The sequence below is a fragment of the Mus caroli genome, chromosome 14 (assembly GCF_900094665.2).
Source record: "Mus caroli chromosome 14, CAROLI_EIJ_v1.1, whole genome shotgun sequence".
Lineage (NCBI taxonomy): Eukaryota > Metazoa > Chordata > Mammalia > Rodentia > Muridae > Mus > Mus caroli.
Window position 1 is genome coordinate 50,768,744 of NC_034583.1, and position 14,184 is coordinate 50,782,927.

The following is a 14,184-nucleotide window of genomic DNA, read 5'->3' on the forward strand; positions in this document are numbered from 1 at the left end:
ACATCATGTTTTAGAGGTCTCTCCTCCTGACTCTCGGGCAGCAGGCACATTTTAATCCTTCACCATAATCCCAAACTCTTGATTTTAAACCAATGGGCCATGCCTCCAGGTGACTAACTGTGTTAGTAACTTTCCCTCGATGTCACAAAATGACTGAGGAAAACAACAGGAAGGAGGAAACGGTTATTGTGGCCTGGTCTGTCTGGCCCTGTGCATTTAGGTATGTCACAGTGAGGCAGAAATGTGATGAAAGGAAATGGCTTCCCTCACAGTCACCAGGAAGCAGAGAGAGATTGTGTGGGGGCGGGGTAGGGTAAAGACGCTGGAACAAAAAATCTTTCCCGGGCGTGCCTCCCTCAGTGACCTACTTCCTTCCACAGGCACCTCCTCCTACAGTTTGCACCAGCCTCTGTTATGACCCCATCCATGGATGAACCCATTGATGAGATATCAGCACCCCATGATCCAGTCACTTCCCGGAGAAAGTCCTACCTGCCATTGCGAGCCTGCCACCTGAGTTTTTAAGAGACACTTCCTGTCCAAACCTCAGAACCTCCCGACTTCTGATACCCACACTGCCACTCTGGCCCCAGGACACACAGACAGATGCCCTGTTTCAAAGCCCTGTTTGCCTTGGTTGCATTAGGCATTAGCGTCTCATTCACGTTTTAATTTGTTCAATGCAGCCCAAGTTAAAACCCTTCCCTTCTGCACCTTGCCCACCCCAAGCCCTGCTTCTGTCCCTGGACACTTGTTAAGTGAGTCCGAATGGAATGTTCTCTCTTTTCGGCTGGCGGAACCCCACAGCTCACCCTTGCTGCCCTCCCACCTCCTGAGGTCCTCTTTCCAGGCCTTCGGGGCTCTGAGATTGCCAGATGCAGCAGGTCACCTTCTGCAGTGGTTCAGGTCCTATGTGCATCAGACACACACAAATCTACCCAGCTACAGCCTTTCTTTTTTGACAGTCTTGTGTGTCCCAAGCTGGTCTCCGATGCTCTGTGTAGCTTAATGCAACTATAAACTTCTGACCCTCTCTTCTTGCCACCTGACGGCAGTGCTGAGGATTGAACCTAAGGCCTCATGCATGCTAGGGAGGTACTCTATTAACTGAGCCACATCCCAACCCAGAGGCAGCCTCCTGTCGCAGCTCTGTCTTCTTTTACCTCCTACAGGCCTCACCTCCCTCCATCCTACATCTCAGTGACAGCACACCTCATGCTCCACCCTCACGTGTGTCTTGATCGACTGACTTTAGAATCGGTCGATCCTGGTGACTTCATCCCCACGGCTCCTGCGGACACGAGACCTTGGAGCTCACGATGCAGCTGCCTGTCCGTGGGTTACAGGCTCTCACAGGTCTGGGGTTTGGACAGAACTGTGTCTCTTGCCTTTCTTTTCCTCAGTTCAGAATCCTGGTGTAACCCTGCACAAATCAGTTTCTCTTCCAAAAGGCCCCTCCTTCAACTTCTGGGATATGCTGCCCCCTGCTGGCTGAAACAAACAATGCCCTTTATTGGAGTACTGGGGGACTCTTTAACAGATCTGTGTGGCTAGGCTGAAACTAACTCACTGATCTGCCTGTCAGGAGTCTACCAGGCCTACTACTCATGAGGAGCAAAATTGACAAGGTGCTTATCACACTGCAAGATTGGGTTAAATATATCCACGGGTCAAAACACAGTCCCATCCTTAAGTCCTCAAACAAAATTCCTAAGCAGGGGTTATAGCTTAGTACTTGCTGGCCTGCGGGAGGCCCTGAGTTCCTCCACAGCACTATAAAAACTAACGATAGAAATAGAGTTGAAAACCCTAAACTTGCAAGTTTCTAATTCTTTGGGGCTACTCTAACAAGGGCTTCTGGGGTGGCCTGATGCTTGCCAGGTGACGTCACCTTACACCTGGACTCTTGCAGTATCTTCGCATCTAGACCGGGGTCACTCCCGGACACTGTCTCTTTCTTGCCAGTGGCCAGATCCTTGTGAAGGAACTGCCCAGTGGCCATTTACTCTGTGGGAGCTGGGAACTGGCCCTCTGCGTGTCAGAGAAGACTTGGGCTCCCAAGAGAGACATAAAGCCAGAGACTGAGTGGGTGTGAGAGGGAGCAGGGGAGTGGGGGTGGAGTAGAGTCAGCACTGGACCACGGCTGTGGGAACAAGAACTTGGCGGCAGCAGTCTCCAGAGGTGAGTGAGAGGATTAGATGTCCAGTGGTAAAGGCTGTGGAGACCCAGGAGGGCTTGGCCATTAGGAGTAGGAAACATTTCCCAAGCTATTGCTTTGTGAGTGAAGCGGCAGGTGCTGAGGAAGCCAGCCCGTGGGTCCAAGGAAGGAAAGGATTGCAAACAGTGGGCTTCACTTTGTTGAAAGTTGAGGAAGTGTCACAAAACAAGTTCTCCAAAGCACAGCAACTTCATACCCAGGACAACTTTCTAGGCCAGTAGGTGAAATGCATATATTTGAATGCTTGGTCATCAGGGAGTGGCCCTATCTGAGAAGGATTAGGAGGTGTGGACTTGTTGGAGAACCTGGAGGTCTGCTTTGAGGTTTCAAAAGTCCATGCTAGATCCTGTCTCTGTCTCTATGCCTTTGTCTCTTTTGTCTGTCCTCTTCTCTCTTCTCTCTCTCTCTCTCTCTCTCTCTCTCTCTCTCTCTCTCTCTCTCTCTCTCTGCCTGTGGATCCGGATGTAACTATCAGCTACTTCTTTAGCACCATACCTGCCTGCTGCCATCTGAAACAGTAAGCCAGCCCCAATGAAGTGTTTTCCTTTATAAGAGCTGCCCTGGTAACAGTGTCTCTTCACAGTAATGGAACAGTGACTACAGCAAGTGTGAAAACAGGAAAGCTAAAATTTGGGGCCATCAATGTTTCTCACGTAGCAAACAGTTCTACATGAGAAGGTAGTTGACATCAGAGGGAGGTTGGACAAAAGCCATAACTTCTGGGAAGATCAGGAATTTGGAGCAGTAGGTTGAGGTGTTATCCTGTCAATTATTATCAAACAGTGATTAAACCAGTTATTCTGAGGCTCCATCTCCTTGTCTAACTTGGAACTTACCCTGACTTTGTCTGGTGAAATTAAAGCCCTGGTGTGGCAAATCCTTTACAGTCACTGCAGACCTCAGCATCACAGGGAGCCTTCGGAATGAGTGGGAGGCTGTCATGGGATGCTGGCACCCAATGGCTAACTTCCAATACTGATGGGCAATCACGTGGTGGAGAATGAGACAAAGAGGTCTGTGTCCCTGCTGAAAGACCAATGACACAGAGGAGGGAACGGCTGCGGTGAGGCTATTCCACAAAAATAACAGTTGGGTAAAGACATCTGTTTTAAGAGAGGGGTGAATTCTTCCTTATCATGGCCTCAGAGCCCAGTCTGAGTGACCGGCCACACCTAGAGAAGACCCAGAAAGATGGCTGCACAGATGGGTTGGGGGGATCTGTTGAGGTTTGGTCTGTTGCTATGTATGGCAGTACTAAATTCTATATCCCAAAGTCTGGTCATTCCAAGACAGTGAATTCTCACATATGCAGCTTTTGTTGTGCAAACCTTGCCCCTTAACTTAAAACTAAAATAAGATGCCACCAGCCTACCTGGGCAGATGAAAGGTAAGCAGGATTTCATTTCCTGGACTCTGGGTCTGAGGAGATACCACTAAGGGAAAGATGGAAGAAGGTGCCATGGGGTAGGTAGATTGTGAGCACATGGCCTTGAGGGCTGGCCTATTGGAGAAGGAGAAGCCCAAGAACATGGCAAGTAATGTCTTGGGGTTATTGACAGGAAAGTAGACAAAACAGCATAGAGGGCTGGTATCTGCCCAGCTCTAGAGCTTTAAGGCTTATTATATAAAGGTTTCACATCTTTTATTTGGGAAATAAATGATCTAAAGTGGGGTAGAAACCCCCACATAATATTTTCCACAATAGGGATCCATTCACTGCCTTTTGAACAAGGGCCATCCACTCAGTATAAGGGCGCTGCTGTTCTTGAAGTTTCTGGTTGATGCAAGGACATCTAGGTGGGTGTGGCTACACTCCAGCAAATGCCCAGGATGAGCCCCAGTAGTGGAAATGATTACACCCAAAACACCTCTAGTCCCCTGCAGATAACCAACCCACAACTAGCTGATGTCAGTGGTCCACTTGAATGCAATGGGCCAGTGCCATCAGAACTTTACTCTTTAATAAAACATGCCTGACTTTAGAAAACCCTTGGCTCAGTTGGTAAAGATCAGAACCCATGTAAAGATACCAGGCATAATAGTGCATGCCAATAGTCTCAGCACTGGCATGGCAGACACAGAAGGATCCCTAAGGCTAGCCAGCCTAGCCTAATTTATGAGCTTCAGCCAATTAGAGACCCTGTCTCAAGGGAGGTGGTTGTGAGACACTATTCCTAGGGAGATATGCATAACATTTACTCACTCCAGAACTGACAACAAAGGACAGATACCACCAACTTGGTGAATCAACAAATTTATTAGGTTGTTTACAGGAATATGGGGGAAGCATTGCTTATAGGAGCAGAAGTGACTCAAAGACATCTGCCTCACTCACCAATGCCCACCCCGGCATGGGTGATGGCTAATGAAAGCTGGAAGCCTGGAGTACACTGTACAACCTCAGGTAGCTTGACAGGGTGGAGAAAATGCCTTGTAGGTAGCTCTAAGTCTCTTCCAAGCATCGGAACCAGTCTACACCTCTCTGGGCAGCTCAGCTGATCACTGCTTCTTTTAGTTGTTCTTGCTACTCCACATCAAACCTGATTCACAAAAACCCCTCTCAACATCATATGATGGAAATCATTATCCTCAAATGTTAAGGAATTCTAGAAGAGCTCTAGAGCCGTGGTCACATGAGATGATCTTTGGATCTAACTTTTTTTTTTTTTTTGAGTCAAATACTTAAAAGTTTTTTATGTCAGTGGCTTTCAAAGTCAGCTCTGAAAGCAGTAAATTATATATAATTAAGATTCCACATGGTAACACGTGCTGATATTCACAGTCGGTCTTGCATTTGCTGCAGCTGTATCCTGGGATGGGCGTGGGATCAGCCCCAGAACTTCAGACAGTCCCCATGACACAGCCTCAAATACCAGCAGTGGCAAGCACTAAAACACCATGGTCCAGGTTGGTTTCCTTGTGTTATAAAAGCAAAGGGAAATCAGCAGTGAGGCTGGAGGACACCAACAAGGGCTCGATTCAGAGGGCAGTTTGCATGACAGAGCTCTGCACAGACGTGTTGGAGGGAATGCATACTGGCCTCCTTGGAAAATCAAGGCTGCTTTCAGTTCAGTCTGCAATAAGCAAATCACACTTTCCCAACTCCATTTAGTTCATCAAGATTTCTGTTTTGTTTTGTTTTTTCTCTCTTTTTCGATTAGACTCCATTACTTGTCAAGCTGGGCACTCACCATAGGGGCCCAGCACTTGGGTGCTTGAATTTCAGTAAATAAATGTCATGATACCTGCAGCAGATAGAGTTCCAGGGGTGATGGGGCAGAAGAGAGCCACCATGCAGTGTCCCCTTTATGGTCTTCCTGACTCAAGCCAGGACTACACCTGCTTCAACAGTAGCCAGGCGCTCAACAAGGGATCTGCTGGGCCACAGAGAAACCAGAAAACTGCAAACCCCTGGTCCATTCCACCTCCCCTGTCACCAGCCCTGAGTCACCCAGACCCCAGGTTAGACCAAGTGCATTGTCTTTTCCTCTTGTAAAACAATTCACTCAACTCAGTGCATGTGGTTGGTACTGCTGGTACCAAGAATCTCTTGATAAATTCTTCCCCTGCCTCTGTGTCCGTCCGTCCTTCCATCCGTTCATCCGTCCTTCCTTCCGGTGGGTTCTGGGGATTGAGCTCAGGTTGTCAGGCTTGGTGGCAAGTGCCTTTATCCAGTCACTCACCTCCAGTACCAGGGATCCTAAGAGCCAGTGTTTCATGGAAAGGGCCCCAAAGTGTGTCAAAGACAAGCGGTTGTGGCTGATCCTAAAGTAGAACCATTCAGGGCATAAAGAAGAAACCTTATGAGTGAATAACACATTTTTAAGCTCGGTAAACTGAGGGAGGAAAACACAGAAAGGCCACCATCAAAAAACCCAAAAGTTCCAGTAGTAATCCCACACAACTCAGAAACCCTGCCTGCTTGGCTGATGGGCGTGGGGTGCTCAGGCGGCTGCTCTGCATGCTCCTGGTGAGCCTTCTAAGATGGTCCTCATCTCAGGACACAGTGTTTTTTGTCCAGCACACACTGATCTCTCCGGCAACAGAGGAGGCCTCTGGCCTGGGACCTTGCAGACTGAGTCAACACTCGGCTTCTGCAAACCCAGATGGTCTCTGGGCACAGCTCTCCAGTCCCTGCAGTGCCAGCCAGTCATCCTCTGTCCCCATTCACAGAGGTCATTACTTTCACTCAGCTCCTCCCATCCCCCAATTTGGCCTAGTAATCTCTGAGCTCTCCTGTGGGACTCAGCTCAGCACCTCCAAGTCTATAAGGGCCTTCCCACCCCACACCCCGACCCTGCCACTGACATCTGCCACCTCCGTTCTTACAGCTTTACCCATAATTTGGGCTCTCAGACTTAAGGGTCACCAGCATCCTCTTGGGCATCCTTAACAACTTGGCTTGCTAGCCCTGGGTTCTAGGATGGACTCTAAGAATGTAAATCTAAAAAAAAAAAAGATCAAGGGGGCTGGAGAAGCAGTTCAGAATTAAGAATACTTGTTGCTCCTACCGAGGACTAGGGTTGGGTTCCCAGAATCCATGGGGTGGCACACAACCATTCATAACTCTAAGTCTAGGGCATCCAATCTTCTGAACTCCTAGCACATACATACATACATACTTACATATATACATACATACTTACATATATACATACATATATACACACATGGAAAACACCCAATACACACACACACATAAAATTAAAAGAATAACTTGAGCCGGGTGTGGTGACGCACACCTTTAATCCCAGCACTTGGGAGGCAGAGGCAGGCGGATTTCTGAGTTCGAGGTCAGCCTGGTCTACAGAGTGAGTGCCAGGACAGCCAGGGCTACACAGAGAAACCCTGTCTTGAAAAACCAAAAAAAAAAAAAAAAAGAAGAAGAACTTGAGTATCTATGCTGTGCGAGGCACCATTCTAGACATCAGAATCAGATAGTTAAATTATTTTTTTTAGGTTAAATAACTTTGTTCTTACAACAAATACACGGGCATTTCAAGAGCTAGTAATGGCTCAGTATGCATACTATGGTATTGATTTTGTAGGGCAGACAGTTTTTCCTTGAGGAGAAGCCATTGCTCCACCCAAATAAGTTGATGCATTTGTGCTAAGAGAGGAATGGATCTTGACCTTTCTATATCAATGGCCACCATCAAAAAGGGTCTTCCCTGTCATCTACTGTGAGCGGTTTCCCACTGCTGGATTCAAACTTGTCCTCAAAAATTTGTGGCTGTATCAAATATCAAATACTAAAACAGCCAATTGGTTTTGCTCTGTCATCTCTGACACAGTCCCTATATCAAAGAACTGAGTTGGATTTTCCGCCTTGGCCCAGCTAGTAGGCCCGTGTTTCAAGGTAATGACTGACATATCAGCATGGGTATCCAATAAACTCTGGAACTGACTCTTTTATCCATATCATGTATTCAGGTCCATGATTAATAATTAAAATATTGTACTGCCGCCAGTATCAGTGTGGTGTGGAGTTAGGATTCGTATAAAACAATAAAAGCAGTTGTGCAATAGTTTGTTAGCCAGCAGATGGAGGGAGGGCTTTACTTACCATGCCACCACACCAGGGAATGTCAATCAATAACCCTTGGACAGACATTTACACCTTTAAGAGTCCAAATGCTTTTTCCCAGTAAGAGTCCCATGGATCCTGTTGGCAAAGGGCCACATATTTCTGTGTGTAAAATTTGGACATTTTGCTTATGAGTTAAAAAATAAAACAAAAAACAAAAAAACTTCTTTTACCTTTGAATCAGCAGCCTCATTGCCAAGAGTAGCCACAGTGAGATTTCCTCATTTGAATTATGTTGATTCCCCTGGATTCCTGGCCAGGGGAGGTGCCTGACACAGGACTTCTGAATTAGAAGCTTGTCTTGTTTATCAAACTCAGAATGAAGGTGGTACCTTTGTTTTAACATTTCTGGCATAATTTTGGTGCCTTTTTTTTTCCTTTTCAGATAATAGTTTTCTTAAAACAAAATAAGATATATTAAAACAAAACCATCTCACCAAAGGTAGATAAGGCAAACAGAAGAGCCCCAAGAGAAGGCACAAGAATCAGAGACCCGCTCTTTAGTCACACACTCAGGATATGTCTATTTTAAAGGCTGAGTATTTCTGAGATTTAAAAACGTTCTTTAAAGGCCTTCTTTTCAAAGTCAAAGCCAAAAGACATGGACAGGAAGGTATACAGGAGGTGGTGTACAGATGAAGAATTCTAAAACTCCAATGGTTCTTCCTCATTCACACCATGATCAACGTTTGTATGTAGTGTATGCAGGGGTATGTGTGCACGCACACATGGACAAACTTAAGCTGTTGTTTCTCAGGTGCCAGCCACCTGATTTTCTGAGACAGGGTATCTCACTGGTCTAGAACTCACCAAGTAGGCTAGGCTGGGCAGCCTGCAAGCCCAAGAGAACCACCTACTTCTCCAAGTGCTGGGGGTACAAGTGTGCATCACCATGTCTAGGTTTGTTTGTTTTTTAAATGGTTTCTGTGGGATTGAACTTGGGTCCTCTTGCTTGAAAGGCAAGTACTTTACTGCCTGAGCTATCCTCCCAGTCTCAAACCATGATCAAATTTGAGACTTGCCATTAGTGAGTCAGTGACACCAAACAGCAGAACTGCCTCAGAATTGTATTCTTTTCCTGTGGCTACACAAACCAGTGACATAACTGCACCGTGGTCCAACATGCTACTGTGAATGTACACAGCAAAAATCTTAGGAGAGGCTGGGCATGGCAGTGGGTGGCTCTGAACCCAGCTCTCCTAGATTGAGCATGGCAGGACGGCCACCCGTGAGCTTGAGACCAATCTGGACTACATGGTGATTTGTGAAGTGAGACTGGGCTACAGAGAAACACCCTACAACTACAACAACAACAACAACACATGTAGGTGAAATTAACATTTTATTTGTTTTGTGGTGCTTAGGAGGGAACTCAGGGCCTTGCACATGCTTGCACACACTACTCCACTGAACTAAATCTGCAGGCCACTTACACAACTCATGTAAAATGAAGAATGGGCACAGCAACTTTAAGTCAATCAGCAAGTCCTGGCTGGTAGAAGGACTGAGTGTAATGCAGCCTTCTGGTTATTTATACACAGAGTCTTAAAAGATGGCCAGGTCATCGTATTCCCTGGAGCAGTTTATTGATTGTCATCCTTGCAATCCAAAATAACTACCCATCAAAGGAAGATCGCCTCCTGTGAACGATCCCTTCCCAAACTGGCTGTATCACCTCTGGATAAATAGCAGTAGGTACTGTTCTTACACTGGTCTCAAACTATTGCTACTCCATTTAGTATATTGGAGGTCATATACTGTATGCTGAGCAACACATCTGAAATAAAAAGGTCAGAGGTAACATCACTCTGTGGCTAGTTACAGTTCAGCCCCGTACGAGCTTCTCAGTTGTGTAAGAAAGCATGTGGGTTACTGCAGTGTAGCCCGACCTGCAGAGCGGGTTTCCAGACGTGGCCTCTTGCTGCTGCGCTGTTCCTCCTTTGCAGACCTGCGCCTCAATACACCGTCTAGCATGCAAGAATAACTTCATGTCAGGAAGCACACACAGAGCCCACAGGGACTTGGTCCAGCCCCTCAGGCTGGGAGGACAAACCATGCTTATGGCAAAGGAACATATAGTGTATCTAAACCTTCAACCTCTCACCCGTCTCAACCCACACTTTAAAATGTATTCCATCTGTATCTACTCTAGACAACTCATGGATAGTACAGTATCTGATAACCCTTGATAAACAGGATTCACTTAGCAATGTATAGCAAATAACATAACTTTCTTGGGATGGGGCTATGCAGGAGTCATTATTTATCTGGAAGAGACAACATACACCTGTGTATCCTCCTGAGAGAGGTACAAACTGCCTGGAGCAGGGAGAATAGCCTGTTTACAGGTTCCCAAGATAAGAAGCTGGCATTCTCAGAAGAGACGTGTCAGGGGAAGGGTCTGGCTTCAAGCCCTTTTTAGCTTTTGGTTTCTAATGGCTTTATAAGTGCCATAAGCTACACATGCTTATAGGCTATTAACAGTGTAAAACCCAATGAGTTTGATATAACCAGACATCTGTGAATCTACCAGCAAACATACCTGCCACCTGCAAGTTCCCTCCCACCCTCTACTTCCAGCTTCTTCATATAAAACTGCCATAATCATCTTCCAAGGGGACTTGAAAGCTCTGCCTGACTTGTGTGCTATATTTGAAACACTCAAAATCTATTTACAACTTAGCCAAATAATAAAACAAAGAAACAAACATTTAAGAATCTACTGTCCCCAAAGAGTTGTCTCGGTTAAATCTGCAGGAACTTTGTATGGGGCCAAAAGAAGAACGTGCTGCCCCAAACAACTGAATCCCCACCATCCCCACAGGCTGCCCTTCCCAGCCTACTCAGGACCTGTCTTGTTTATCATGTCACTGCTTCTTAGGTCATTTTATTGCACATGTGGAACAATGCACTGCTTGGTTGACTTCCTCCTAATAGTCTACAGTGCGGCTCTGCAGTTTATGGTCTTCATTCAACACTATCTGATTCAGCCATGTTGAGGAATGTAGCCACATCATTTATTTCACTTCATAGTAGGTCCCCATGGTAGGAATACTACATATTTCTTTAAAACTCTCATCTGTTAAGAGAAACCTTCATGTCGTTTCCAGCTTTTGTTCTGAAGAATAGCGTTATATTGAACTGTCACTTCAGTATGATACAAGCTTCTCCAGAGCTCAGCACTGCAAGCTGACTTGCTGGGCCATGGGATATACCAAGTGGAGTTTTTTACAGTGTCTAATCTAGACACTGTGATTCAAAGTTCCAGCCCTGCACACCGCACACAGGCACTCTGAATACCCGTCTCCTGCTCAGTTGGCACTGACCCCGGTGGCCGTGGTCTCTGAAGATGCCGGTGAGTCTGCTCATGGTATCCCTGGACATTGCTATCTCTGCTGCTGCTGCTGGGAAGGAGCTGCTGGGTCAACTCAGTTCCCATCGGATCTCTCCCTGTTGTCAATCTGAGAGTCTGTTGCTCCGGAATGGCTTCACCCCTAGGGACTCTCTGGCCTTTCCTAAACTTTCTTTACAATATCTCTTGGTGTCGAACAGTATCAACTTGTCAACTCTTTTCTTTTATAATCAGCATTTTTCTATGTCCTAAACTATATTTATGTGTATGTGTGTTATACATTATATACATATGTTTATATATATATATCATATATATATTATATATATATGATATATATATTACTTCAAGTCATAAAAATACCTAGAATTTTCTACACCCCTCTCACCTTTTAAATTATCTTTTCCTCTAATCATTAATTCTTAGGGTTAGGTCTCAATTATTAGTGAGGTAAGAGCTTGTCATCATGTTCTTCGCAAACAACCCATTTGCCAGCAGTCTGCCTTAGGTAGTCCATTGGTTAGCTGTCTCCCTTGGATGCCAGCCTATGCCTATTATCAAACGGTGGCTTACCTTGCCTACTGTTTAACAACTGTATTAATCATTTCTCCAAATTTCATTTTCAAAATTTCCTGATCCTTTTACATAATAGTTTGTTCACATTTTTGCCTGCACTGTCCCCCAAATCATATTCCTCCTGCCTCCGCTTCCCTGGAGCTGAGATTAGATGCATATGCCACCACCCGTGGCCTCACCTCAGTGGCACTTGCAATTACATTCTATCCTATTTGGTAGTTCTGATGCAGAACCACTGGCTAACCGTGTGCTAGCTTGCTGCTGCCCACTCCACTCATGACAAGTGCCCTCCATGCTTGTTCGTTTCTCAGTTACGAAGTCACATCCTACACCCTGTGGGTCTAAGCTAATGAGCGACCTTCTTTGAGAAGTCTTCATTTGCTTCCACTGAGGGGCCACTGGAACCTGAGGAGGAGCCTGGAAGCCTCAGGGCAGCCTCAGCCTTAGTTCACCACCTTTCAGCAGATCCCCCCACCCTCCGGGCTTGAGTAGCTGACCCCAGGCTGGTTTGCGGCAGCATGAACAGCTGTCCTGGGGCACCTCTGACTTTAGTGTTTGCTTACTTTGCAAGCCAGATTCTAGCAACACATTCCTCTTACCTCTATTTGTTGAGGGGAATATGGGTCTCTGAACATTGTCTTTATCGTCTTAAAAGTTTTGTGTCTATTTAAAAAGAGTGCCTTATCTGGGCTCTGTTTTTACAGCATAGGATACTTGGGACAGTCACTCAGTACCACCTCCCGTCTGTGTGTCCCTGTCTCTGTCACTGAGATTGCATGAGGTAACACGTCTCCATTCCTCGCTGACAGCCAGACAGCTGGATATGGCCAGGAGTCAAGCCTCCGAGTAGCAAAAGAGCTGAAGTTTGACTTCCATTTCTCCGATTCTCCTGGTTTTTGTTTGTTTGTTTGTTTGTTTGTTTTGGTATTTTAAACATATGTGAAATTTAAAAGGGACCCACACAGTATCTGCGTCCTGTGTATGATGGCCAGGGGAGAGAAATCCATAGAGCTGCTGTGCTGACGTGGGCTGGGTGGGAAGGACGGGTGAGTACAATGAGCAGCATGTCTCTTTATACTGTAATGAGACATGCTGACCTTACACTGTGCTGGAGGGCACACAGCTCTCAATGTACAGAGGCCAGTGAGCTCTTCACAGTAAGTAAATTATACACTATGAAGCTGTTCCATAATTGAAAAGGAGATAACCATATTATTTATTGATATAAAATTCTTGTTTAAAAAATGCATCAAAACATAAGCTAGGCTTAACAAACTGTCACCAAGAAGCGCACACTTGACTGGGTGGCTGAGACACTGCCTGACACCCCCGCCGCCTTCCTTGTCCTCGCCTTCACTCTCCATTCACCCGCAGGCATGTCTTCCTCCTCCTGAGATCCCGGACACACGCCCTTGGTTGATCTTAAGTGGCACGTGTCTTCTGTTCCGTGGCTTGCCTTTGCATCCTCTTAGTGGGATCTTTTGATGGACAGATGCTCTTAATTTCAACAGACAAAGGAATGTGTCTTTCTACAGTTAGCATAGTACACTCTCTCCCTAACTGCAGGACACTCGCATTGGCCCTCAAACACCTTTGATCAGGGTCACATCTTTTATTTCCTTAATTTCTTAATACAAATTTAAAAGGAAAATGTAGTTGTTATGTATTTTTCCAGACTGTAAATGATAAATAAGACATTCATGTTTTCATAGAAACCTTTGTATTTCTGGGTTTTTAAAGATTACCAAGTCACTGCTGCTTTAAGAAAATATACAGGAGACTCCAGTTACTTAGAACCCAGACAATCACAATCAAGCTACTATTTTAAAACAAATCTGCATAGCATCATGTTCAATGATCTTTACTTACAGAATTGTAAAAACTCTCATGATATATTATATTCAATATGGTTTTACTTAATATGCAAATAATAAGCGTGAAGACTAGTGACTCACTTGTAAGTTTTGCTTCACTAAGGTATTAACGTAAACAGGATCTTTCCATTTTCCCAGCAACCTGGGCCACTGTGTCTTTACTCTAGAACAACACAGATGACCTCACTGCTTGGTCCTCACAATCTGTGCTAAATCTTCACAGCTCCCCTCTCTCACTCCCAAGAAGCTTTTGCATGAATGTAGGAGAATGCTGTTGCTCGCCGTTCAAACAAATGCAATTCATAGATTCAACCTGCATGCAGTCATAGTTACATTACTGGAGTAATTGGCAAGCAGCACTTCACACGGCTTCTCATGTAACACACATGTATGACAAGTTGGATAAGTGAATTTAATCTTTAGAAAAGACAACCCTGCATTTACCCACACGTAGGCTCATCATCGGATCTTAAGAACTCACTATCTGAGCCGGGCGTGGTGGCGCACGCCTTTAATCCCAGCACTCGGGAGGCAGAGGCAGGCGGATTTCTGAGTTCGAGGCCAGCCTGGTCTACAA

The 14,184-nt window shown here is 45.6% G+C and overlaps 1 protein-coding gene across 8 annotated transcripts in view; it reads right to left on the reverse strand.

The window, feature by feature from the left end:
- Positions 1 to 4,463: 4,463 nt before the first annotated feature.
- Cdadc1 (cytidine and dCMP deaminase domain containing 1) overlaps positions 4,464 to 14,184 on the reverse strand; it is a 38,559-nt gene continuing 28,838 nt past the window's right edge. For 2 of the 8 annotated variants that reach the window (XM_029468723.1, XM_029468719.1), the window contains one exon: positions 9,133 to 9,772. In XM_029468723.1, the coding sequence (XP_029324583.1) occupies positions 9,675 to 9,772 (98 nt within the window). In that variant the 3' untranslated portion in view covers positions 9,133 to 9,674. Of the gene's footprint in view, positions 5,984 to 9,130; positions 9,773 to 11,825; positions 13,231 to 14,184 lie in introns of those variants that run through there. The other 6 variants (XM_029468721.1, XM_021181260.2, XM_029468722.1 and 3 more) reach the window with 5 other exon arrangements.